Raw genomic sequence first — 26,872 nt, forward strand, 5'->3', positions numbered from 1 at the left:
CAACTTGATTATCATACGCATTGTAAGGAGAGTGATCGCTTTAGATAAGCTATTACCAGCAGGAGAGTGGGGTGGGGGGAGAGAAAACCTTTTGTAGTGGTAAACACCCATTTTTTCATGCTTTGTGTGTATAAAAAGATCTTCTATACTTTCCACAGTATGCATCCAATGAAGTGAGCTGTAGCTCACGAAAGCTTACGCTCAAATAAATTGGTTAGTCTCTAAGGTGCCACAAGTACTCCTTTTCTTTTTACTCTAGTCTATAAATCTGACCTGAATCTGAACACTAGCTCATTGCCTTTGTAGGGTATTTTTGTTCTCTTTGTTTCATGTCTCTATTTCAAGAATGCCTTATGTTAAAGGTATAAATAATAGGTTTGCATTTGCTATGAACGAGGGTTCAGTGGAAATGCTTAGTAAACTTTATTTCAACATAGAGCAAGTAAGCTGAGCATACAAATAATGTACCAGTAAAATAGAAATCCAAGTTGTCTGTTGCTCTTGGGTAACTGAATCAGTATCATTTTGATGTTAATATCCTTCTAAATTATCACCATCTTTCAGTAAGAACTTAGTAGCCCATAATTCCTTCGTTTTTGTAGATAACTTTTCCTTTAACAATAACATACTCAATCAATTCTTGATGTCCCCCAAACTGGTAAATCAAGTGCTCCCATCTAAAAAGACAGTAAAACATTTATGTAATATTAAATATTTTCACAAAAACAGATCACATACAGAGCATATATTGAACAAATGGGCCAGCCTGAATCACGAGAAGCAAGTATTATGTTTTGAACCTTTGTCTCAGTATTAAAGTAAGACAGTAAGCTGCAGATGCACAAATCAGTATAGAATTCCTTGAACTGTTTCCATGTAATAAGTGCTTTCAAAATAGTTGTGGTATTAGGGTTTATGAGTAGATAATCTTAAAAATCTTGGTCCTATTCTCCACTGGAGTTATTTATACCTACTGAAAATGAGTGCAAAGTCAGTGTAAAATGCTACTAAAGTACAGGTGTAAGTGACTCCACAAGATGCAACGCAGTGGAAAATCAGGCCCCTTATGTTAAATTAGGTTTTAAACAACAATTTAAGTACATACCTTGATGAATTAATGATAATGAGATCTCCCTGTTTGCCATTCTCTATAGAGCCATGCATATGGGATCTTCCAAGAGCATAAGCTGCATTAATGGTGGCAGCTGCTAAAGCCTCTTTCATTGACATTTTCATGTTTACACAGGCCAAGTGCATTACCATGGGCTAATACAAAAATAAAGGGGAAAAGAGGAGTTACCAATAATGAAATAGGCTATCTGCCCATTCTGTAACGCTGGGAGGCCCAAAGCCCCCAGGCAGGCTGACACAGGTAACTGGTCTCCTGCATCTTGTCCATTCTAAAACAAGAACTGGGAACACAGGATGCTCCTTCCTCCTCCATAACTGGCCAAGCCTCCCAAAGCAGATGTGAAAAACGTGAGCCTCTTGGCCTTAGAGGTGGTTCTGGAGAAAATACTCTGAGTCAGATCCTCATCTGGTGTAATTCATCTAAGCCAGTGGCTCTCAAACCTTTGTTCTGTTGACCCCTTTCACATAGCAAGCCTCTGAGTGTGACTCCCCTTATAAATTAAAAACACTTTTTTATATATGTAACAACATTATAAATTCTGGATGCAAAACAGGGCTTGTGGTTGAGGCTGACAGCTCATGACTCCCCCCATGTAATAACTGTGCGACCCTCTCAGGGGTCCCGACCCGCAGTTTGAGAACCCCTGATCTAAGCTGATCTAAGCTGAAGATCTGACCCTCTGTCTCGTTATTAAGAAGACTCCCTTTAAGTGAGCAAGAACTACCCATGTGTTGTGACAGTAGAAGACTGTTAACCATTTCATGTGCAATAATATGCATTAAGAATGGCTTACCATTGAATAACAGTATGCATTAGGGTTAAAATCACTGCCAAGAGCAACTATAACTCCTTCTTTTAACATTTTCCTAGCTTGAGGTTGCTTCAGTCTAGGAAAAAGAACAGATTTGTCAATACAGTACATTTAGCTATTAAGCTTTGAAGTACACCAGGAAAAAATCCATGTATTATTGGGTTTGTATACAGGGTGTAACCAGATTAGCTTATCACGTTGGAAACCAGAGGCAAAATTCTGCTCTCAGCTACCCACCTGCAACCCCATTGATTTTATAGCTGGAATCTGGTACCTTGTGCTTTTGAAGCTGCTGTAATTTTGGTGGCAGACACTCTCAAATTAGTGCGGTGATATAAAAGACCTGACTCATTGTTTAGGTGCTGGTGCTCCCTTTTTTCACTTCCCCTGCCCCTTCCATATTTCTTAGATACACAGATCTGCAGGAGTAAAGAGCTGCTAACAAAGGTCAAACTGAGCTTGTTGTCCTATACTTTAGCTGCACAGCTTGGACTCTTTAGACCAAACCCTGTGAAGTACTGAACAACTACAATCCTCAGTGCAGCCAGTGAGAGCTAAGGGGGCCTGATCCTGTGAGGTGCTAAGTACCCCCAGCTACCCTACCAATGAAGTCAAAAGGAGGTGAAGATGTTCAGCACATTATTGGAGGTACTCCCCACTTCTCTCAGTATCAGATCCTTCTTCTGGTGCTAAGTGCCTCTGGCCCTGTATTAGCTAGTCAAATGACGTCCTCAATCCTGAATTTGGCTTCTTGGCAGAATCACAGAGAGTTTTTGTATGAGAATGAAAAGGTGATATACAAACAACAATCCAATTCAAATGGTTCTCTGACACAACAATGGAGATATTGTTTGGTTTTGATTTTCAGTTTTTTGCTGGTTAATTTAGGATACGTCCACACTGCAATGGGGAGGTTCAGCTGCAGCACGTTTAGGCAAAGATGCGCTACCTTTGATATAGCCAGCTCAAATAACAATAGCAGGGAAGCTGTGGCAGCCTGGGCTTGTTGCTTAAGTACACCCTCAGGGTCTCAGGGGGCTAGCCCAAAGCACCACCCATGCTGCTGCAGCTTCACTGCTATTTTTAGTGCATTAGCTCAATCAAAAGCTAGCTTGGACTTGCCTACCACGCTGCAGTCATGCCTCCTCGGTGCAGTCACACCCAGGACCAGCTCAAGGCACCAGCAAAGCAAGCACATGCTTGGGGTGGCACAATTCTAGCTTATCTTCTTTTTTTTTTTTTGCTTGGACAGTTGCGCTCTCGGAGCTTGGGAGAGCAAATTTTTTGCTTGGGGTGACAAAAAACCTAGAGCCAGCCCTGGTCACACCTCCCGATTGCAGTGTAGACATACGCTTGTGGACACAGAGGTTGCCCATTTAATTGGTGTTTATAGATCAGTATGTTAAATATCTGTCAAAAGCAACTAGAGCTTTTGAGAAAATACCTGATGTTGCCTGGGTAAAAATTAAACAAAATTGCTAAAATTTTACACACACCCTTTTCAGCTTGTTAGGGCGATTAGTCATCCACTTCCTTAAGTCAGATATAGAAGAAATTTTTGCAAATGAGCAAATGTATATACTCCAAATAAAATTTGGATTACTGAAAACAAATCCAGTTTGCAAGGTGACATCTTCAGTTAATGCCTAGCTGCTTTAGTTAATGCATCAGATAGGTTAAGACCAATTGTAGATTGGGTTGCTGGGGACCGATGTGAGTGCATCTCAGAAATAGGGCATTGACTAGATTTTATGGGACCCCATAGTAAGTAAGATGTATGGAGGCCCATCTAGCCTTCTTTACGGGTGTGGCCATTTTCCGTGGTCCCTGACTGAATTAAGGACGATAGAACCTTCTGAAATATGAGAATCTTGAGCCAAAAGAATGCTCCTGCTGTTAGTTTTGGCTGTAATTTCCAATCTGTCAAAATGGCATTACCTCAGCATGTAGGCAGTGGTTGGTAAAAGGACAGCCGCACACTTTGCACTTGCCATTGCAGCGATGCCTTCATCACTAATTTCTTCCAGGTGACTTATAGCCTGGGCTCCTAGTTCAGCTCCAAGCTAAGTGGATTATCACGAAAGATTTAACAGAAAAATTACTAACAGATACCAATGAATCACTGAAGCTACGTTCTTACTATCAATCTGCTTGGACAGGCAATTCATTAGGATGCTACCTAAGGCCTATTTACAAAACCCTTGTTTAAAAAATTCAAAGAGTGATCTCTGAAGAATAAGTAATTTTAAGACAAATTTTACTGCAGTAAAACTTTCATGAAGTTATTAATGTAAAGTTAAAGCTATTAATCCTTTTTAAAATGTAATCAAAAGAATCTGGTCAGACTGATGCCCTGAACAGAGTTTTTTACTGTCTCCATGAATATAAACAATTGTACAATTATGGATAAAATTATAAACAGGTTTTGTGCAGAATAGAGTTGGTGGAAACTGATATTCTTAAGGAAATGGAGCAACTGACCTATGCAGTTCTAGAGGTACCCACTGTAAAGAATTCTATATATGTCCAGACCGATCCTCTCCAAATACAACAAAAATAAGCGTTGACAGACTAATGAGGGAGGATTAGAAGGAGGCCCTGCTCAAATGATGATGAAGTATGGACCCTGACACCCTTTTACAGAATTGCTGTTATTTGCTGCTGCCAGCGGGAATGTCTGTACTGTTGGGAAGATATGAACTGCATGACTGAGGAAAAAATAAATATTTTTTAAAATAGTGTATCAAAATCTATACTTTGTACCAGGAATGAACAGGGTCACAGATAGATATCCATCTTTCCTATTGACCTCACTACCAGAGGATAAGCTAAGTCAATATTTGAAAAGCCAGTAGACAAGTTACCAATAAAGGTCAAGGTTCCACATCTTTAACTCATCAACTTTGCACATTGGTGGTACTTGCGATTTATTTCACGAACTACTTATCATACTTTTCTAGAACAACATATTGATTTGGAATATTGCAAATCTCTCAGAGCATCAGTTCTCCCAAAGGCAAGTCAAAAGCAAAAATGGCTTAAATGCATACAGAATGAAGAAGTACCTCTGCAGATTTCATTGGATGGAGTTCATCACCATGGAAGTTAATCTGTAACCCTATCCCTTTTCCAGCCTGAAGAATTCTTCTGGTACAATTCAGATCAAAGACACCTTTCTCACAAAACACATCTATGTTATTAACATGTATTTCACCATTTAAGTTCAGCTCCTTCAGTTTAGGGAGATGGTTACTGATAATGTCATCTGTGGCTTCAGTAGCATTTTTCCCTCTAATGAAAAGAAAATGTTATAAAGACACAGAATTATTTAGTCTTTGAACCTTGGAATACTCTAAATTCATGTATGTAATAACTATATTAGTTAAAAAGGTGTATATACAAAAAAACCTCAGACATTTAGCATATGACAAAAATACAGTTGACCATATATTTTTATCTATGTTGCTAATGTGTCTGAACATTTCTACACCACTGAATTTTACTTCAATTGCTGCCTTGTTTTTAAGACTAGTGTATTATTTAAATTTTAAAAACAACAATGCAAGAGGAAAAATATTGTAATTCATATAACACAAACATGACTTAATTCTAATATCCTTTTTAAAGGATTATGCTATATCCTCTTATTTGTAAGTCAGATTTCTTTAGATGCCAAACAATTTTTTTTGCCCTTTAAAAAAACATTCCTGTACTTTTCTATTTATACATTCTGAACGGCTTACATTTTATCCTTAAAAGTGACTTGCAGACACTTAAAAAAAAAATCATAACTCAAGTGGTAGAGACCAGAAATATCAAAGCTAACAGGGGCATTCAGCAAAAAACTGAGTTTAAATTTACTTTTTTTTTTCTTTTCTTTTTTTTAGTCCTTCACAGTCACAGAGAGCTGGTTTTGTCTTATCAAGGCATTCCAGCAAGGGACTATGCTGCTGTGACTGTCACAACCACTTTGGAATGCCATTGGTACATGAAGATTGCCTATAGGAGATCAGTAATGGCCTTTTTAAAAAAAGCTATATAGGGCTTTTTATTTCTTTGTACCTTTGAGACAGAAAAATAATAATTATAGCTACTGAGGCTAAAGACCTGCAATGACATCTCTGCCCTTAATTCAGCCACTGTAAAACAAACAAAAACAACACTGCACCAGCCCTGTACACATGCTATATATGTTTGACGTCTGGAGTTGTCTGTTGGAGTTTTACAATGGCAATAATGTCAAGGAGTCAAATTCTGCTCACATTTACAAATGAGGTTGCATGGCTGTGAACCAGAACAGAATCTAGCCAACTGCCTTTCTTTTGTTCACTTGTTGAAACAGTTGTTGGGGTTGATTTGGCTTTTGCCTTGTCCAGCCTTCTCTCTTTTCCTCCTTTGGCTCAGCAGTTTGTGGAGGAAGGTGGATTAAAGATTAACTCTAAAGAGCCTTTAGAAAAGAGAGAAAAGACAGGTACTTTGTTCTACTTGCTGTAATGCCTGCAAACAGATACACTGAAAGACTGCCATCATTCTAATAAACGGCATTGGAATTCACTTTCAAAATGTCTGCCCAGTGTAGAAAATATTGCTGACACTAAGTATTCATAAATCATGAGCCAGGGATCCCAAAAATCATGAGATTGAGTTAAAAATCATGATTAAAATAATATGGTGGATTTTTGTTTGCCTTCTGGGTTTTGAGCCTTTACGGTTTTCCAACTTTTTTCCATGAAGGCTGGAAACTTAATAAAAAGCAAAAAGCTGAGATTCTCATGATTCTGGGACCTGGAAAATACCAAATATTGCAAGACTCGCTATAAAATCACAACAGTTGACTACACTTGTTGGCGCAAAGAACCTCTGGTGATGTTTCTGCCATTAGTGGTCATAATTTGTGATGTGATACTAGATTAACACAAATGTAGAAACTGGCAAGAACATGACTTAACAGGATATTACACAATTGCATTGTAACAGCTACTGTGACAGCTCTAGAAGGTTTTAATGAGCATTTCTAACTGTAACTAGGTGACATTATGCCATGGTTTTACTCTGGATTAAGGGAAATTATTTTGAAATGGTTTAAGATCATAAGATTTATGGTAAGATTTTGCTTTGGTTACGTTAGCCTAAGGAGTATTATAGGAGTGGTCTATTTTACATCTGTATAATTAAGAATGATCAAGGAGTGCCTAGAGCAAAGGATAAGTGCTGTTTTATAACAGATGTGTATAAAAGTGTAAGGCTTTAAACAGAGACAGTGGTTTTGAGGTTAGTTCTTTATCTTTGTTTAAAAGTTTCTATAATTTATACATAACTGCACCTTTTTTGTGTGGAATATACGGATGAAAGAAACATGGCATGAACTGAGATAGAGGTCTTGGAAGACAACAGTTTAACAGCCATTATGGTGTAAAGCATTTGAGGTCTGGACCTCAGACCTGCAGAATTCAGGAACTGGAAACTTCTAGAGACAGGAATTGTAAACAGAACTGAGGAAACTCTTAAGAAGTCCAAACTGGGTCACCATAGACTATGCCATGTACTGATTTGGCTTCAGGCAATTAAAAGTTGATTTTCTGAAACCCAGGACTTGATTGATACACTGCTGTAAACCAGAAGAGAATCTTCACTGACTTTGTTGAAGTTAGACCTGATTTACATCATCAGAGCGCAGAATCAGGCCCTGAGGCTTGAAACTATACCCATGTTGACAATGAGAGTTTGTAGCTGCATAACACCTGGGCTATTCTGAGATAAACTACTGCTATCTGGAATGCCAACTGATTAATTTTTAGAGCAGCTTGAAATGATTTTGTTAAAAAAATGTTTTTGACAAAGAATGGCTTTTTGACCATTTTGGTCAAAATTCTCCAGGTTTAAAAAACAAACAACAAAAAACCCATTGAAGAGAAACTGAAAGAATTTTGTTTAAAAATTCTGATTAAAAAATAAAATTACCAAAAAAATCCACCCTTAAAAACTTCTTATGAGAAGTTTAAGAACATACTAAATCTAGGCGAAATAGGTTAATAATTGATTAAAGCAGGAGAAGCTGACATGAATGTAATGGGAGATGGGTAGGTGCCGTTGTGCAGTGAGCTCTTGGAGGTGCATCATTTTAGGGCATTGTTGTATGTGATTTCTACATTTTTATGCATTCTTCTGTTACGTCTGTTTTTCACCAGGCCCACTTCTCAGTTTGTCAAAATGTGCTACTTTTATTTGTCCAAGACCATTTGTCCAGGACATCTGCTGTCATTCTTTATGACATTTAACTGTAATTTAGTGAAGTCTCATAAACCCAAGTAGTTATCTTTTTCACTGGAAATAAAAATAAATTAAATAAAAACTATTAAAGGAGAAATAGTGGGTTGTTTTGACCAACCAGAATGTGTGCTAATAATCCAATTATTTAGATAACCAGACTGTGCTTCCTGTTGGCAGTAATACCTAAACCCCGGGCTCACACTCACTCACAGGATACAGTGATTAACTGGTCGAATGGAAGCACATCAAGTTGTTGTTATACTAAAACTTCTGATGATTAAGTATAATAATATTGTTTTCTCTTAGCTAGTTAAAATGAAAAACAGACAGGTTACGGTCTGATGGCAGTAGCAGATCCAAGCAGAAAGACTTTCTGAAAAGGAGTTCCTGAAAACTTCCATACAGCTTGGAGTTGGTAACCGCAAAGGATGGCTACATGCCTATTGGCTGAATCCAGTTGATTTCTGTTTAAAACCTAATAGTCTGGCTTTTTTCATAACTGACCACCACCACACCAGGATGCTCCCTCACTTACTTCTACGTTCAGTTTAGGAAAGCATTACTTTGTTGAACGCTGTTATTTCTAATATTGTACACTTTGTTGCCATTTTGGGGAGAACAAAAAACGAACCCTCAAAGCCACCAAACAAACTGTGTGAGGAGGCCAAATTCTGCTGCAGATTCACCCCACACCTGGCGCTGTTGCGCCTCATTTATTTCTGTATAATCTGCCACCAATTTGTAGTTTATTCACTCAGGAGCTGCACTCATGTTTTATGAAATAATATGAGAGTATTATTGTTTAAAAGAACAAGAAAAAAATAAATCACATTACTTAGGCACAGAATGAGCTCCACAGTATGTAGAGGAAATGTTGCTATCCAGTAACCGTCTAGCCTGTTCAATCACCCTGAGCATTTTAAGCTCGGTTTCTAGGTTTAAACCATATCCACTCTTGCATTCGACCAAAGTGGTTCCTGTTCTGAGCATACGCAGCAGTCGGTGTTTGAAAGTATTGAACAGCTCCTCTTCTGAGGCTTTCTGGGTATGTTCCACAGTAAAATGTATTCCCCCTCCAGCTTGGTGAATATCCATGTAGGAAGCACCTGCCAGCTAAAAACAAAATTCTCATGAGTGTTCTATTCACCTTCGTCAAGGGATTCTGTGAGGTGCATGTGGCCTAATCCACAGTAGAGAGGGGACAGAAAAACATCCCAGTGATGGAACTAGGAGGGGGAAACTTCATAAAGGGATCTTCCTGAAGATTTCCTTCCCCTGAGTCTGGAAGAAGTTATCAGCTCTAGTCTGGCCTGCCATCACAGATTCATTTTCATGGGAAAAAAGGAACTGAAGTGGAGATGAAGTTGATGAGAAAAGGTAACATGGAAATTCCCCCCTGGGCCGTGGCCCCTTTGCGCCAGCCAAAGCAATGAAAAGGAATACCTCCATGGCAGGAAACTCTCTGGGAGCTTCAGAGACAGCTCTATGGACAATTGCACCTCTCTGGAGCAGCTGGTGTTTTGGGGTGGGCTAGTGACATAGAAATTCTGCCTCACTGCCATTGCACAAGGCACACGTAAGGGCAGCACTCGGGGTTGCCTCAGATCATATAGGGGACTACATAGGGAGACACGTTCCCTGCACCAGTGCTGAATCTGGCCCCCAAAAGACTCTGGCAGTGATGTCATGCTGCAAAAACAAACAAAACAAAAATCTATTTCAGTGCTGAAGTAAGTATTTAACACAGCCTCTTCCAGTAAAACTGGACAAGAGTGTCCATTGTAGGAGGGCAGGACCGTGTCTGATGCTTAGGTTGCACAGAACCATCTCCAGAGATAGAAGAGTTGCAGAAAGGAGTGATGTCATTTAGAACTGTGTTTCTCAGCAACCGGTCTGTGGACCAGTGCCGGTCCTTGAGATCTCCCTGATGCAGTTTAGCAAGTGAGCAAGCTGGTCCCTACTACCAAAAAGGTTGAGAAACACTGCTTTAGAACATCAAATCCCCTTTCTTAAAGCAGATTTAAAGGCAAACCCTAGAATTCATATCTGCTTGTAACTTCGGTGGTTTTAAAACAGGGGACGTGGGAAAGGGAGGAAGAAAGAACCAAGACACAATGAACTGGACTTTGGCCTACCCAAAGTAGTTATTACTATTGGTTTTGTTGTCTATTTTACCGTTGACATGGTTTTACCCAGCAGTTGTATTACTTGAACATTATCATTTTTTAGCAGGACCAGCTTTAGGATTTTGGAGGGGACTCAAGTTAGGATAAAGTCATAGGAGGCCCTTTCACCATATTGTGATGCCATGATTAAATTGTATCATGATTAAATTATCCCTCCCTGTCTTTCCCTCTCATGGAATCAATTACACAGCAGATCTTATCGCTCTAACAGCATCACATGACACCCCTATTCATCTTGATCGATTGGTCCTTCAACCCTCACGGAGAGAGCGCCCGATCATGTCATTTGTGTTCTAGCCAGTCCCTCGGCCACCCGCTGGCCAGGCTGTCAGTGGTGCCAGATGCCCGATTGGCGTAGCGCACCGCAGCCCAGAACCCCTGAGTGATCCGCCAGCCTCAGCTTCCCAAGCAGCTGGGATTACAGGTGCTTGCCACCACACCCGGTGTGACACCCCTATTATTAAATATTAATCATGTTTATTACACTGTTGCCTGTAGGCCAACAGAGAATGCAGCTGCACTGTGCTAGACCCTGTACAAACAGAGTAAGGAACAGTTCCTGCCCTGAAGACCGTACAATCTCAGTAACATATAAACAGCCATAAATTAATCACCCCCATCCCCAATTTGAAATCATACCCTGATATTCCAAAAACAAAGCATGCCACAGAAAAAACAAGCACTGCAGAGCTGGAAACATTTTATTCCAAAGCTATTCAGGTGCTTGCATTTCCTCCTTCCCTCCATCCTATATAGACTTGACATGTCCACTTGGGCTTTCCAACCTCCCCATCCATAATGCAAACTTCTGGCAATCCATCGTAGGCCCTCATCTCCATCTTATACCCCCATTTGGGTTACATCAGAAACAAATTCTAGGTGTATGAGTAAATAAAATAATTTTCATTTTTTATATTATAAGGTTTTCATTTCTTTAATCCCTTCTTTTTTCATTTCCCAATTTCATTCTCATTTTCCTCACTATCATTTTATCTCCCTTTTATAAGTTTTGTTCTCTTACTTCTGTCTCCCCTATTTCATATCCCCTCCGCCACTGGATTGCTCTCTCTTTCCTTCTTCTTCTTGGTCCTTGTTTCCCCATCTCTTTTCCTTTGGCTTCAACCCTCTCTCTTTCTCTGTTCTTGCTCTCCAAAAGCCGTTGCTCCCTCTCCCATCCTAAATGACATATAACTGATCTTACTTTCCAGAGATGAGAAACAGAAGTGTAGAGAAAGCAGAGATTGTTGTGTATGAAAGCAAATATGATGAGAAAAAAAACCCAACAATTCTGTAATTATGTGAAATTACCTTCATTGCAAACTCATGAACCCTGTCACCAGCCCACACTGGATGGGTATGTGCATCTACCAAACCTAAAAAACCCAACAACAATAAAATAAATACATATTGCAAGATTTCATTGTTTGGGAAAAGGAAAAACTTGAAAAAGGGCAAACAAATTAAAGGGACAGTATCAACTGAAGAAAAAAACCGTACTACACCATACTTCTGTTTGAAAAATGTTTTTACCTTATATTATTGCAAAAAACACCTATGATTACTATAATGAAGATATTCAAGAAAAAAAATCTTTTTTTTTTTCAGGGTGTTTTAGTCTATCTGGCAGCACTCGGTGTAGAGTTAAACTGTTTCTCCTGTATAGTAAGTCTGTCAGTCATGCTCCCATTTTGTTTGTCTGGGTCATTTGCACAGTAACAGGAGAGAGAGAAACATTTCTTAAAAACAGGAGAATTGGCAAGAGGATTTACAAGGAGGTGTATACCTGAAATAATTTCAACTAACTTCAAAACAACTGACTAGATTTCATGCTGATGTCCCTTTAAAAGTGCAAGCTGCATATATTGGGCTTGATCCTGTGGCACTTATCCTAGCAATAGACCACTGACTTCAGTGGGAGCTTTCCTTGTGTTAAGATTGTGAAATTAGTCTGGGTGAGTGCCAGAGTCCGTGTCAGAGAACACAGATGTCCAGCAGCTTAAATGCCAGTTCATAAATACAAGACACTTGATTTACTTTACACTGTGTAAAATGTTCAGAAGCACCTATGTAATTTATGAGCCTAAATCCCATTGACTTTGACCCAAATCACCAGTCTGTGTGCAGGGTGGGGAGAGTAGGCTCCACAAGTAGACAGGGAGGGGAACGAAAAGGGTGGGGAATTTGTGGAGCTTTAACTCTGCCACTCCAACATGCCAACTAGCTCACCTGAGCTAGCATGGAGTGGGAAGTAACTTGTTATTGGAACAGGAGAGTAGTGGATAATTAACCATTGGAACAATTTACCAAGAGCTGTAGTGGACTCTCCATCACTGGCAATTTTAAAATCCAGACTGGGTGTTTTTCTAAAAGATATGTTCTAGTTCAAACAGGAATTCATTAAGGAAAGTTCTATGGCCTGTGTTACACAAAAGGTCAGACTGGATGATCACAATGGTTCCTTTTGCCCTTATAATCTATGGATCCTCATCAGATTCCTTTCCCTCAGAGCAAGAGGGAAGCCAGGAATAGCCCTGTGTGACCCTTTATATTCACAATTACCTGCTTGGACTGTTCCAGAACAGGGTGAGGGGTGGAAATAGCTACATACTGCCCCTTACTCAGGTCTCCAGTGAAGTGCCAATCTAGGCCTTCAGTTATTACATAAAAGAGACGTTCATAGTATTTTATATCTGGGCACTTTACAAAAGTTAAAATAACAGTGAAAACAAATAGGTGGCTGTGAGAGAGCCAGTCACTCGGCCAAACCAAAAATGGGCCAACAGAAAAATAAATAACCCAAGGAGAAAGAACAGCTGAAAATGACAAAAATAAACAGGCCCAAGTGAATAGACTTTGCAACAAGCATTGTAGATGGCCAGAGGAGTAGTCCAAGGGGCGTTCACAGAGTTGCATGGAATTGGTCTCTGAACCAAGAAGGCCCTGCCCTTCATCTGATTCAAGCTGAATCTCCAGAAGGAGAGCAAAGGCACTGTTAATGGTCTCAACTGCCTGGGGATGATGTGAGGGGAGGAGTTAGTTGCTCAAATACCAGGGGCCTAACTTATGTATGGCTTGACCTCTACAAAGAAAAGAAGTTTGGGGAGCGTTTGATTAACTGAGGAACCTGTGCTTTGTCTATACACACGGTCAGCCACTCTGATTTGCACTATTAACGTTAAGAAAATACACCAACCTGGCAATATGCATTTCCCAGAACAGTCAATTATTTTTTCAAATGATGCTTCTGAAAATTGCTGGCGAATAACATCTGCATGGCCTACAGCTTTTACACAGCCATCTCTGCAAAAAAACAAAAACAAAAAAAAAAACAATGCACAAACAAGCCTGAGTGAATTTGTTTAAAAAGCAAACTCAGCAAGTTGTATTTAGGAGCTCCTGAGGCATCACCCTTTCAGAGAGGTGATGGGGTCATTGTCTTCAGGACTCTGAAAATGGACAGGGAAGATTGTTTGCTAATCATGTGGATGCCTTGAGATCTATGAGGAAATCCTATGGACCTCAAGGTGTCTGCAAAGCCTGGGTCATCCCTATGCCCTGCCAGCGTGGTTCCCGTAGGATGATAAGTTGCGGGCCCAGTAATATCTGTATGTATCCTGTAACTCAAAAGGCAAATGCCAATGTATTCATTAGCCCAGTATATTCTTATTACCAAATCAACAGCATCCTCAAGTTGTTATGTTACTGAAATAAGAATGTAAGAAGAAAAAAATGGCCATGCCCCGTCAGACCAATAGACCATCATCTATCCTAGTATCCTGTCTTCCATATATATGTATAACAGAGAAAGAGAAAATATATTTTAAAGATGACCAAAAAATTGATTTTCTTTTTGCCACAAGAGAAATCATTAACTGATGCTTTTCATTTGGCAACAAAATGATATATTACATATAAGATTTAAGGCCTTGGTCTAATGTCATTTTCCATTATTGATATTTTAGTATAATTAAATATCACATAGCAGCTCCCTTATTTCAATCTCCATGCATGAATTTAGTGGTATTCTTGCCTTGAAAATGCTGTGACCATGACAGGAATCTTACCAAGTGTACCAAGACACTGTGCGCATTCCCAAAAGTGAGAGAAGAAAAAACAGCAACAGTAGAGAATATGTAGTTTCCCCTCTGTACATTTGGTGCATACGCTGCAGTTCTGCTCAGGCAGCTTTAATTTGCTGAGCTGGCAGCTCTGATGCACATTACCTGAGGGCTTATGCAACTTGGCCCATTACAAAGGTTACATTTTTCACTTGGATGAGCTATTTTATATCAATACATTTTTCTTCCTCATCAGACATTCAGGTCTTTGCTATTTTCCACTCAACCTGTCAAACATACTAATTTTGACCATTGCAAGACCCCCTCCCCCCATCTCACTCAATAATTGAACTTTCCATTTTTCTGACAGAATTTCATGGCCATAAGAACATAAGAACGGCAATACTGGGTCAGACTAATGGTCCATCTAGCCTAATATCCTGTCTTCTGACAGTTGCCGGTGACAGATGCTTCAGGGGAAATAAACAGAACAGGACAGTTTATCGAGTGCTCCATCCCCTATCGTCCAGCCCCAGCTTCTAGCAGTCAGAGGTTTAGGGACACCCAGAGCATGGGGTTGCATCTCTGACCGCCTTGGCTAATAGCCATGGACAGACCTATCCTCCACAAATTTATTTAATTCTTTTCTAAGCCCAGTTATAATTTTGACCTTCGCAACATACATGTGGCAATGAGTTCCACAGGTTGACTGTGCATTGTATGAAAAAGTACTTCCTTATGTTTGTTTTAAACCTGCTTCCTATTAATTTCATTGGGTGACTCCTAGTTCTTGTGTTATTTGAAGGGGTAAATAACACTTCCCTATTCACTTTCTCCACACCATTCATGATTTTATAGACTTCTATCATATCCCCCCTTAGTTGTCTCTTTTCTAAGCTGAAAAGTCCCAGTCTTTTTCATCTCTTCTCCATATGGAAGCTGTTCCATACCCCTAGTCATTTTGTTGCCCTTCTCTGTTCCTTTTCCATTTCTAATATAGCTTTTTTGAGATGAGAAGACCAGAACTGCACACAGTATTCAAGGTTTGAGCATACCATGGATTTATATAGTGGCTTTATGATACTTTTTTTCTTATTTTCTATCCCATTCTTAATGATTCCCAACATTCTGTTTGCTTTTTTGACTGCCGCTGCACACTGAATGGATGTTTTCAGAGAACTATCCAAGATGACTCCAAGATCGCTTTGGTGAGTGATAACATCTAATTTAGACCCCATCATTTTGTGTAGGTATAGTTGGGATTATGGTTTTCAATGTGCATTACTTTGCATTTATCAACTTTGAATTTCGTCTGCCATTTTGTTGCCTGGTCACCCAGTTTTCTGAGCTTTTTAACTCTTTGCAGTCAGCTTTGGACTTAACGATCTTGAGTGATTTTGTATTGTCTGCAAACTTTGCCACCTCACTGTTTACTCCTTTTTTCAGATCATGTATGAATATGTTGAACAGTACTGTTCCCATGGGGGACCCTGCTATTTACCTCTCTCCACTGTGAAAACTGATAATTTATTCCTATCTTTTGTTTCCACTCTATTAACCAGTTACTGATACATGAGAGGACCTTCCCTCTTGTCCCATGAGTGCTTACTTTCCTTAAGAGCCTTTGGTGAGGGACATTGTCAAAGGCTTTCTGAAAGTCCAAGTACACTATATTAACTCGATTACTCTTGTTCACATCTTTGTTGACCCTCCTTAGATAGTTCTAATAGATTTGTGAGGCATGATTTCCCTTTACAAAAACTGTTGACTTTTCCCCAACATACTGTGTTCATCTACCACGTATGTGTCTGATAATTCTGTTCTTTACTATAGTTTCAACCAATTTGCCTAGAACAGAAGTTAGGCCTACCAGCCTGTAATTGCCAGGACCACCTCTGGAGCCTTTTTTAAAAATCAGCATGACATTAGCTATCTGCTAGTCATCTGGTGCAGAAGCTGATTTAAGCAATAGATTACATATCACGGTTAGTAGTTCTGCAATTTCATATTCGAGTTCCTTCAGAACTCTTGGGTGAATCCCATCTGGATCTTGTCACTTATTAGTGTTTAATTTATCAATTTGTTCCAAAACCTCCTCTACTGACACCTCAATCTGGGACGATTCCTCTGATCTCTCATCTAAAAAGAATGGGTCAGGTGCGGGAATTTCCCTCACATCCTCTCCAGGATGTGAAGACTGATGCGAAGATACTGATATGAAGACTGATGCAGGATGAAGACTGATGCAAAAAATGAATTTAGCTTCTCCACAACAGCCTTGTCTTCCTTGAGTGCTTCTTTAGCACTTTGATCCTCCAGTGCGTCCGCTCATTGTTTGGCAGGCTCCTGCTTTTGCCGTACTTAAAAACATTTTGCTTTTAATGTTTGTGTCTTTTGCTAGTTGCTCCTCAAATTCTTTTTTTGGCCTGCTGATTACACTTTCATAGAATCATAGAATATCAGGGTTGGAAGGGACCTCAGGAGGTCATCTAGTCCAACCCCCTGCTCAAAGCAGGACCAATCCCCAATTAAATCATCCCAGCCAGGGCTTTGTCAAGCCTGACCTTAAAAATTTCTAAGGAAGAAAATTCTACCACCTCCCTAGGTAACGCATTCCAGTGTTTCACCACCCTCCTAGTGAACAAGTTTTTCCTAATATCCAACCTAAACCTCCTCCACTGCAACTTGAGACCATTACTCCTTGTCCTGTCCTCTTCTACCACTGAGAATAGTCTAGAACCATCCTGTCTGGAACCACCTCTCAGGTAGTTGAAAGCAGCTATCAAATCCCCCCTCACTCTTCTCTTCTGCAGACTAAACAATTCCAGTTTCGTCAGCCTCTCCTCATAAGTCATGTGTTCCAGACCCCTAATCATTTTTGTTGCCCTTCGCTGGACTCTCTCCAATTTATCCACATCTTTCTTGTAGTGTGGGGCCCAAAACTGGACACAGTACTCCAGATGAGGCCTCACCAATGTCGAATAGAGGGGGACGATCACGTCCCTCGATCTGCTTGCTATGCCCCTACTTATACATCCCAAAATACCATTGGCCTTCTTGGCAACAAGGGCACTCTGCTGACTCATATTCAGCTTCTCGTCCACTGTCACCCCTAGGTCCTTTTCTGCAGAACTGCTGCCTAGCCATTCGGTCCCTAGTCTGTAGCTGTGCATTGGTTCTTCCGTCCTAAGTGCAGGACCCTGCACTTATCCTTATTGAACCTTGTCAGATTTCTTTTGGCCCAATCCTCCAATTTGTCTAGGTCCCTCTGTATCCTATCCCTGCCCTCCAGCGTATCTACCACTCCTCCCAGTTTAGTATCATCTGCACATTTGCTGAGGGTGCAATCCACACCATCCTCCAGATCATTTATGAAGATATTTAACAAAACCGGCCCCAGGACTGACCCCTGGGGCACTCCACTTGACACCGGCTGCCAACTAGACATGGAGCCATTGATCACTACCCATTGAGCCCAACAATCTAGCCAACTTTCTACCCACCTTATAGTGCATTCATCCAGCCCATATTTCTTTAACTTGCTGACAAGAATACTGTGGGAGACTGTGTCAAAAGCTTTGCTAAAGTCAAGAAACAATACATCCACTGCTTTCCCTTCATCCACAGAACCAGTAATCTCTTCATAGAAGGCGATTAGATTAGTCAGGCATGACCTTCCCTTGGTGAATCCATGCTGACTGTTCCTGATCACTTTCCTCTCATGTAAGTGCTTCAGGATTGATTCTTTGAGGACCTGCTCCATGATTTTTCCAGGAACTGAGGTGAGGCTGACTGGCCTGTAGTTCCCAGGATCCTCCTTCTTCCCTTTTTTAAAGATTGGCACTACATTAGCCTTTTTCCAGTCATCCGGGACTTCCCCCGTTCGCCACGAGTTTTCAAAGATAATGGCCAATGGCTCTGCAATCACATCCGCCAACTCCTTTAGCACTCTCGGATGCAACGCATCCGGCCCCATGGACTTGTGCACGTCCAGCTTTTCTAAATAGTCCCTAACCACCTCTTTCTCCACAGAGGGCTGGCCATCTATTCCCCATGTTGTGATGCCCAGCGCAGCAGTCTGGGAGCTGACCTTGTTAGTGAAGACAGAGGCAAAAAAAGCATTGAGTACATTAGCTTTTTCCACATCCTCTGTCACTAGGTTGCCTCCCTCATTCATTAAGGGGCCCACACTTTCCTTGGCTTTCTTCTTGTTGCCAACATACCTGAAGAAACCCTTCTTGTTACTCTTGACATCTCTCGCTAGCTGCAGCTCCAGGTGCGATTTGGCCCTCCTGATTTCATTCCTACATGCCCGAGCAATATTTTTATACTCTTCCCTGGTCATATGTCCAACCTTCCACTTCTTGTAAGCTTCTTTTTTATGTTTAAGATCCGCTAGGATTTCACCATTAAGTTAAGCTGGTCGCCTGCCATATTTACTATTCTTTCGACACATCGGGATGGTTTGTCCCTGTAACCTCAACAGGGATTCCTTGAAATACAGCCAGCTCTCCTGGACTCCTTTCCCCTTCATGTTAGTCCCCCAGGGGATCCTACCCATCCGTTCCCTGAGGGAGTCAAAGTCTGCTTTCCTGAAGTCCAGGGTCCGTATTCACACTTGACTATCCGGAGTTTATGCTCCTTTCTATTTTCCTCAGTAGGATTTGACTTTCAAGTTTTAAAGGATGTCTTTTTGTCTATGATTGCCTCTTTTACTCTGTTTGGCCACGATTGAGGGGTGGGGTTTTTTGTTCTTTTACTTTTTTTTTTTTTTTTAATTTGGTGTATACATCTAGTTTGAGCCTTTATTACAGTGTTTTTAAAATTTTCCATCCAGTTTTCAGGCATTTAACTCTTGTGACTGTTCCTTTTAATTTCTTTTTAACTAGCTTCCTCATTTTTGTGTAGTTCCCCATTTTGAAATTGAATGCTCCTATGGTGGGCTTCTTTGGTATTCTCTCCCTCCTCCCCCTGATGTTAAATTTAATTACATTATAGTCACTATTATCGAGTGGTTCAGCTATATTCACCTCTTGGACCTGTCCTGTGTGCCACTTAGCACTAAATCAAGAATTGCCTCTCCCCTTGTGGGTTCCAGGACTAGCTGCTCCAAGAAGTAGTAATGAACAGTGTCCAGAAATTTTATCTTTGAACCCCTTCCTGAGGTGACATGTTTCCAGTTGTTACGGGGGTAGTTGAAATCCCCAATTATTGTTGGGTTTTCTGTTTTTATAGCCTCTCTAATTTATCTGAGCATTTCACAAGCACCGTCGTCATCCTCGTCAGGTGGTCAATAGTATATTCTACTATACTCTTTTTATTGAAGCATGGAATTTCCAGCCAAAGAGATTCTATGGTACTCTTTGATTCATTTAAGATTTTTAGTATATTTGACTCTATGTTTTCTTTCATATATAGTGCTACTCCCCCACCATTGCAAACTACAGTGTCATTCCTATATATTTTGTACTCTGATATTACCATGTTCTATTGATCATCATCATTCCACCAAGTTTCTGAGACACCTATTCTGTCCCTATCCTCATTTACTACCAGGCACTCAAGTTCACCCATATTAGTATTTAGACTTCTCACATTTGTATTCAAGCATTATAAAATTTGTCAATATTTAGTTATCTGCCTTCATGTGATATAATTGAACCGGACTCTCTTTCGTTTGACTGTTTCTCTTCCGTTCCTATCTGTACTTTATCAACTTCTATCCTCTCCTCTTTACTAGGACATAGAATATCCTCTTCAATAAATCCTCCCTTAAGGGATGTGTCTGTTCCAACAACGTGCTCCTCCGCACCTGTCAGCTTTCCCCCAGCCCTCAGTTTAAAAACTCCTCTTCTACCTTTTTAGTTTTACATGCCAGCAATCTGATTTTGTTTTGGTTTATGTGGATCCCATCCTTCCTGTATTCGCTCCTCCTTTTCCAAAACATTCCCCAGTTCCTAATAAACATAAATCCCTCCTTTGAACACCATCATCTCATCCATACATTGAAACCCTGAAGTTCTGCCTATCTAACTACCCCTGCATGAGGAACTGAGCATTTCAGAGAAACTGTGGTCCTGAACTTTAATCTGTTTTCTGGCATCCTAAATTTGGCCTCCAGGCCTTTCCCTATGTCATGGGTGCCTACATATACTATGACCACCGACTTCTCCTCAGTACTGCCCATAAGTCTATCTACATGTCTCGAGAGGTTTGCATTCTGCATAAGGTTGCCAACTTTCATAGATTCATAGATTCATAGATATTTAGGTCAGAAGGGACCATTATGATCATCTAGTCTGACCTCCTGCACAATGCAGGCCACAGAATTTCACCCACCACTCCTAAAAAAGACCTCACACCTATATCTGTGCTATTGAAGTCCTCAAATTGTAGTTTGAAGACCTCAAGGAGCAGAGAATCCTCCAGCAAGTGACTCGTGCCCCATGCTACAGAGGAAGGCGAAAAACCTCCAGGGCCTTCCAATCTGCCCTGGAGGAAAATTCCTTCCCGACCCCAAATATGGCGATCAGCTAAACCCTGAGCATATGGGCAAGATTCATCAGCCAGATACTACAGAAAAGTCTTTCCCGGGTAACTTGGATCTTACCCCATCTAAAAACCCATCACAGTCCATTGGGCCTATTTACCATGAATATTTAATTACCAAAACCATGTTATCCCATCATACCATCTCCTCCATAAACTTATCGAGTTTAATCTTAAAGCAAGATAGATCTTTTGCCCCCACTACTTCCCTCGGAAGGCTATTCCAAAACTTCACTCCTCTGATGGTTAGAAACCTTCGTCTAATTTCTAATCTAAATTTCCTAGTGGCCAGTTTATATCCATTTGTTCTTGTGTCCACATTGGTACTGAGTTTAAATAATTCCTCTCCCTCTCTGGTATTTATCCCTCTGATATATTTATAGAGAGCAATCATATCTCCCCTCAACCTTCTTTTAGTTAGGCTAAACAAGCCCAGCTCCCTGAGTCTCCTTTCATAAGACAAGTTTTCCATTCCTCGGATCATCCTAGTAGCCCTTCTCTGTACCTGTTCCAGTTTGAATTCATCCTTCTTAAACATGGGAGACCAGAACTGCACACAGTATTCCAGGTGAGGTCTCACCAGTGCCTTATATAACGGTACTAAAACCTCCTTATCCCTACTGGAAATACCTCTCCTGATGCATCCCAAGACGACATTAGCTTTTTTCACAGCCATATCACATTGGCAGCTCATAGTCATCCTATGATCAACCAATACTCCAAGGTCCTTTTCCTCCTCCGTTACTTCTAGTTGATGCGTCCCTAGCTTATAACTAAAATTCTTGTTATTAATCCCTAAATGCATGACCTTACACTTCTCACTATTAAATTTCATCCTATTCCTATTACTCCAGTTTACAAGGTCATCCAGATCCTCCTGTAGGGTATCCCTGTCCTTCTCTAAATTAGCAATACCTCCCAGCTTTGTATCATCTGCAAACTTTATTAGCACACTCCCACTTTTTGTGCCCAGGTCAGTAATAAAAAGATTAAATAAGATTGGTCCCAAAACTGATCCTTGAGGAACTCCACTGGTAACCTCCCTCCAACTTGACAGTTCACCTTTCAGTAGGACCCGTTGTAGTCTCCCCTTTAACCAATTCCCTATCCACCTTTCAATTTTCCTATTGATGCCCATCTTATCCAATTTAACTAATAATTCCCCATGTGGCACAGTATCAAACGCCTTACTAAAATCTAAGTAAATTAGATCCACTGCGTTTCCTTTATCTAAAAAATCTGTTACTCTCTCAAAGAAGGAGATCAGGTTGGTTTGGCACGATCTACCTTTTGTAAAACCATGTTGTATTTTGTCCCATTTACCATTGACTTCAATGTCCTTAACTACCTTCTCCTTCAAAATTTTTTCCAAGACCTTGCATGCTACAGATGTCAAACTAACAGGCCTATAATTACTTGGATCACTTTTTTTCCCTTTCTTAAAAATAGGAACTATGTTAGCAATTCTCCAATCATACGGTACAACCCCTGAGTTTACAGATTCATTAAAAATTCTTGCTAATGGGCTTGCAATTTCTTGTGCCAATTCTTTTAATATTCTTGGATGAAGATTATCTGGGCCCCCCGATTTAGTCCCATTAAGCTGTTTGAGTTTCGCTTCTACCTCAGATATGGTGATGTCTACCTCCATATCCTCATTCCCATTTATCATGCTACCATTATCCCTAAGATCCTCTTTAGTCTTATTAAAGACTGAGGCAAAGTATTTGTTTAGATATTGGGCCATGCCTAGATTATCCTTGACCTCCACTCCATCCTCAGTTTTTAGCGGTCCCACTTCTTCTTTCTTTGTTTTCTTCCTATTTATATGACTATAGAACCTTTTACTATTGGTTTTAATTCCCTTTGCAAGGTCCAACTCTACTTGACTTTTAGCCTGTCTCACTTTATCCCTACATATTCTGACCTCAATAAGGTAGCTTTCCTTACTGATCCCTCCCTTCTTCCACTCCCTATATGCTTTCTGCTTTTTCTTAATTACCTCTCTAAGATGCTTGCTCATCCAGCTTGGTCTACAACTCCTGCCTATGAATTTTTTCCCCTTTCTTGGGATGCAGGCTTCCGATAGCTTCTGCAGCTTTAATTTAAAATAATCCCAGGCCTCCTCTACCTTTAAACCCATAAATTCTTCAGTCCAATCCACTTCCCTAACTAATTTCCTTAATTTTTGAAAGTCAGCCCTTTTGAAATCAAAAACCCTAGTTGCAGATTTATTTTTGTTAATCCTTCCATTCAATTTGAACTGAATTAGCTCATGATCACTTGAGCCAAGATTATCCCCTACAACCATTTCCTCTATGAGATCCTCATTACTCGCCAAAACCAAATCTAAAATGGCATCCCCTCTAGTCGGTTCAGCAACTACTTGTTGAAGGAATCCATCAGCTATCGCATCTAGGAAAATCTGAGCCCTATTATTATTACTAGCACTCGTCCTCCAGTCTATATCTGGGAAGTTAAAGTCTCCCATGATCACACAGTTTCCATTAGTATTTACTTTATTAAAAACATTAAAAAGGGCTCTATCCATATCCAAATTAGATCCCGGCGGTCTATAGCACACCCCAAGCACTATCCCAGGGGAGGCTCTAATAGTTTTCTTCCCCAATTTAATTATTGCCCAGACAGACTCAGTCATATCCATTTCATCGCTTCTTATTTCTTTACATTCTATCTCATCATTGATATACAGTGCTACTCCACCACCTTTACCTTTATTTCGGTCTTTCCTAAACAGCACATACCCTTCAATACCTGTAGCCCAGTCATGACTACTATTCCACCAGGTCTGTTATACCTATAATATCTGGTTTCACTTCCTGCACCAGTAACTCTAGTTCCTCCATTTTGTTACCTAGGCTCCTTGCATTAGTGTACAAACATCTTAATTTTTGCTGTTTGGCCTCACTCACATTCTGTACCCTATTAGGCACGGTTATTTTACTACCAGTATAACCTATTAGACTTGTATCTACACTGCCCTTCCTCCTACCTACAGCTGTATCCACTCTTACTTCATTTTCTTTCCACTCTATGCTAAATTCTGGCGTGGAGATTACCTGGACATCTCCCAACCATCTCCCCCAAATTCCTAGTTTAAAGCTCTCTTAATCAGTTGTGCCAGCCTCCATCCTAGAAGTCTATTTCCTTCCCTACTCAGATGAAGTCCATACCGAGAGAACTGTCCTCTATCCATGAATGCCTCCCAATGGCCATACATCCCAAAGCCCTCCTTATAGCACCACTGCCTAAGCCATCTATTGATAGTCATAATCTTGTCACACCTTTGTTGCCCTTCTCTAGGAACAGGCAGAATCCCACTAAAGATCACCTGAGCCTCAATTTCCTTAAGCGTCCTCCCCAGCCTAGCATAGTCTCCCTTAATACTTTCCAGCGAGAATCTAGCCGTATCATTTGTTCCCACATGAAGGATAATTAGGGGATTCTTTCCCACTCCCTTTAGAATCCTTTTTAACCTCAGGTCTACATCCCGTATCTTAGCACCTGGAAGACAGCACACCCTCCTATTTTCTGGATCAGCTCTGGTTACAGGCCTATCTATTCTTCTCAGTAAAGAGTCCCCAATCACATAGACCTGCCTTTTCCTAGTGACGGTGCTATTCTCCAGTCTATCCCCTGTTCCCTCTGGCTGCAAGTTTTTTCCATTCCCATTCTCCCTTGTAATCCTTTTTAACCCATCCTGTATCCTCCTGGGGCTCATATTTGGTGTAATCTCCATTAACTCTTCCCCTTTTCCTATAGGACTAACCGCTCTTCTCTTCTTCCTTGCCCTGTCACCTCCAGTGACTACCTGCTGAGCCCCTTCTTCATTTTCCAACTCTGCAAACCTATTCTGAAGCTCTATTTCTCCTTCACTAGCCCGTCTTTTCCTCTGCCTAGTTCTTTTAGTCACATGCTTCCACTGACCACTTTCCTCACCCAGTCTCCCCTCAGAATTCCCTAGTCCTGCTTCCATCTGCAAGTCTGAGCTTTTCCCTTCAGATACCTCATGTCTTTGCTCCATAATCTGCTCAAACCCCTTCCTAAACTCTACCAGACTTTCCACCTGCATCTCCAAACCTCTGATCTTTTCTACTCGCACAAAATGGAAAACCCCTGCCCCACCCTCGGCCCCACCCTCCTTCGAGGCCCCGCCCTTTCTCTGAGGCCCTGCTCCCATTCACTCCATCCCCCCTCCCTCTGTCACTCACTCTCCCCACCCTCACTCACTCATTTTCACCAGGCTGGGGCAGGGAGTTGGGGTGTGGGAGGGGGTGAGGGTTCCGGCTGTGGGTGCGGGCTCTGGGGTGGGGCCAGGGATATGGAGGTTGGGGTGCAGGAGGGGGCTCCGGGCTGGGATTGAGGGATTTGGAGTGCAGGAGGGGGTTCTGGGCTGGGACAGGAGGTTGGCGTGTGAAGGGGTCTGAGGGCTCTGGCTGGGGGTGCGAGCTCTGGGGTGGGGCTTGGAATGAGGGGTTTGGGGGGAAGGAGGGTGCTCTGGACTGGGACCGAGGGGTTCAGAGGGTGGGAGGGGGATCAGGGCTGGGGCAGGGGGTTGAGATGCAGGAGGGGGACCAGGGGTGCAGGCTCTCAGCAATGCTTACCTCAAGCAGCTCCTGGATTCTGCATCATTTCCCACCTCTGGCTCCTATGCAGAGCCGCGGCCAGGCGGCTCTGTGCACTGCCCCGTCTGCAGGCTGCCCCATCTGTAGGTGCTGCCCCCACAGCTCCCATTGGCTGCGGTTCTTGGCCAACGGGAGCTGCAGAGCCAGGACTTCGGGCTTGGGGCAGGGCAGTGCGTGGAGCCCCCTTGCTGCCCCTACGTGTAGGAGCTGGAGCGGGGGATAAGCCGCTGCTTCTGGGAGGCACGCAGCGCGTGGAATGATGGCAGGCAGGGAGCCTGCCTGAGCCCTGCTGCGCTACTGACCGGACTTTTAATAATAATTATTCCAGAATTTACCTTACTTTTCAGCATACTCGTTTAAAAAGAGTTTGTGTGTCCTGTCTCACCTTCAGCACTCCGACACTGAAGTTTTGGGCATAGCAACTTAAGGCACAAGTGTGTTGGCACACTTAAGCCAACGGCTGTCTTTTAAAAACAACAAAGTAACCTTCAGAGAAACAGCCGTGTTAGTCTGTATTCGCAAAAAACAAAGGAGTACTTGTGGCACCTTAGAGACTAACCAATGTATTTGAGCATAAGCTTTCGTGAGCTACAGCTCACTTCATCGGATGCATACTGTGGAAAATACAGGAGATGTTTTTATACACACAAACCATGAAAAAATGGGTGTTTATCATTACAAAAGGTTTTCTCTCCACACACCCCACTCTCCTGCTGGTAATAGCTTATCTAAAGTGATCACTCTCCTTACAAGGTGTATGATAATCAAGGTGGGCCATTTCCAGCACAAATCCAGGGTTTCTCCCCACCCTCCCCAACAAAGCCACTCTCCTGTTGGTAATAGCTTATCTAAAGGTTTCAGAGTAACAGTTAGTGTTAGTCTGTCTTTGCAAAAAGAAAAGGAGTACTTGTGGCACCTTAGAGACTAACCAATTTATTTGAGCATGAGCTTTTGTGAGCTACAGCTCCCTTATAGCTTATCTAAAGTGATCGCTCTCCTTACAATGTGTATGATAATCAAGGTGGGCCATTTCCAGCACAAATCCAGGGTTTAACAAGAACGTCTGAGGAGGGGTGGGGGGTAGGACAAAACAAGGGGAAATAGGTTACTGGAAATGGCCCACCTTGATTATCATACACATTGTAAGGAGAGCGATCACTTTAGATAAGCTATTACCAACAGGAGAGTGGCTTTGTTGGGGAGGGTGGGGAGAAAACCTG

General features: G+C 41.4%; 1 protein-coding gene across 1 annotated transcript in view; it reads right to left on the reverse strand.

Annotated features, from left to right (window-relative positions):
* Positions 1 to 408: 408 nt before the first annotated feature.
* AMDHD1 (amidohydrolase domain containing 1) overlaps positions 409 to 26,872 on the reverse strand; it is a 28,082-nt gene continuing 1,618 nt past the window's right edge. The window contains exons 2-9 of the mRNA XM_073327491.1: positions 13,593 to 13,699; positions 11,708 to 11,772; positions 9,049 to 9,326; positions 5,009 to 5,234; positions 3,882 to 4,006; positions 1,926 to 2,019; positions 1,106 to 1,266; positions 409 to 677 (exon numbers count right to left, since the gene is read on the reverse strand). Of these exons, the coding sequence (XP_073183592.1) occupies positions 572 to 677; positions 1,106 to 1,266; positions 1,926 to 2,019; positions 3,882 to 4,006; positions 5,009 to 5,234; positions 9,049 to 9,326; positions 11,708 to 11,772; positions 13,593 to 13,699 (1,162 nt within the window). The 3' untranslated portion in view covers positions 409 to 571. The remainder of the gene's footprint in view (positions 678 to 1,105; positions 1,267 to 1,925; positions 2,020 to 3,881; positions 4,007 to 5,008; positions 5,235 to 9,048; positions 9,327 to 11,707; positions 11,773 to 13,592; positions 13,700 to 26,872) is intronic.

Source organism: Lepidochelys kempii, chromosome 1, assembly GCF_965140265.1.
Source record: "Lepidochelys kempii isolate rLepKem1 chromosome 1, rLepKem1.hap2, whole genome shotgun sequence".
In the NCBI taxonomy this organism is placed as follows: domain Eukaryota; kingdom Metazoa; phylum Chordata; order Testudines; family Cheloniidae; genus Lepidochelys; species Lepidochelys kempii.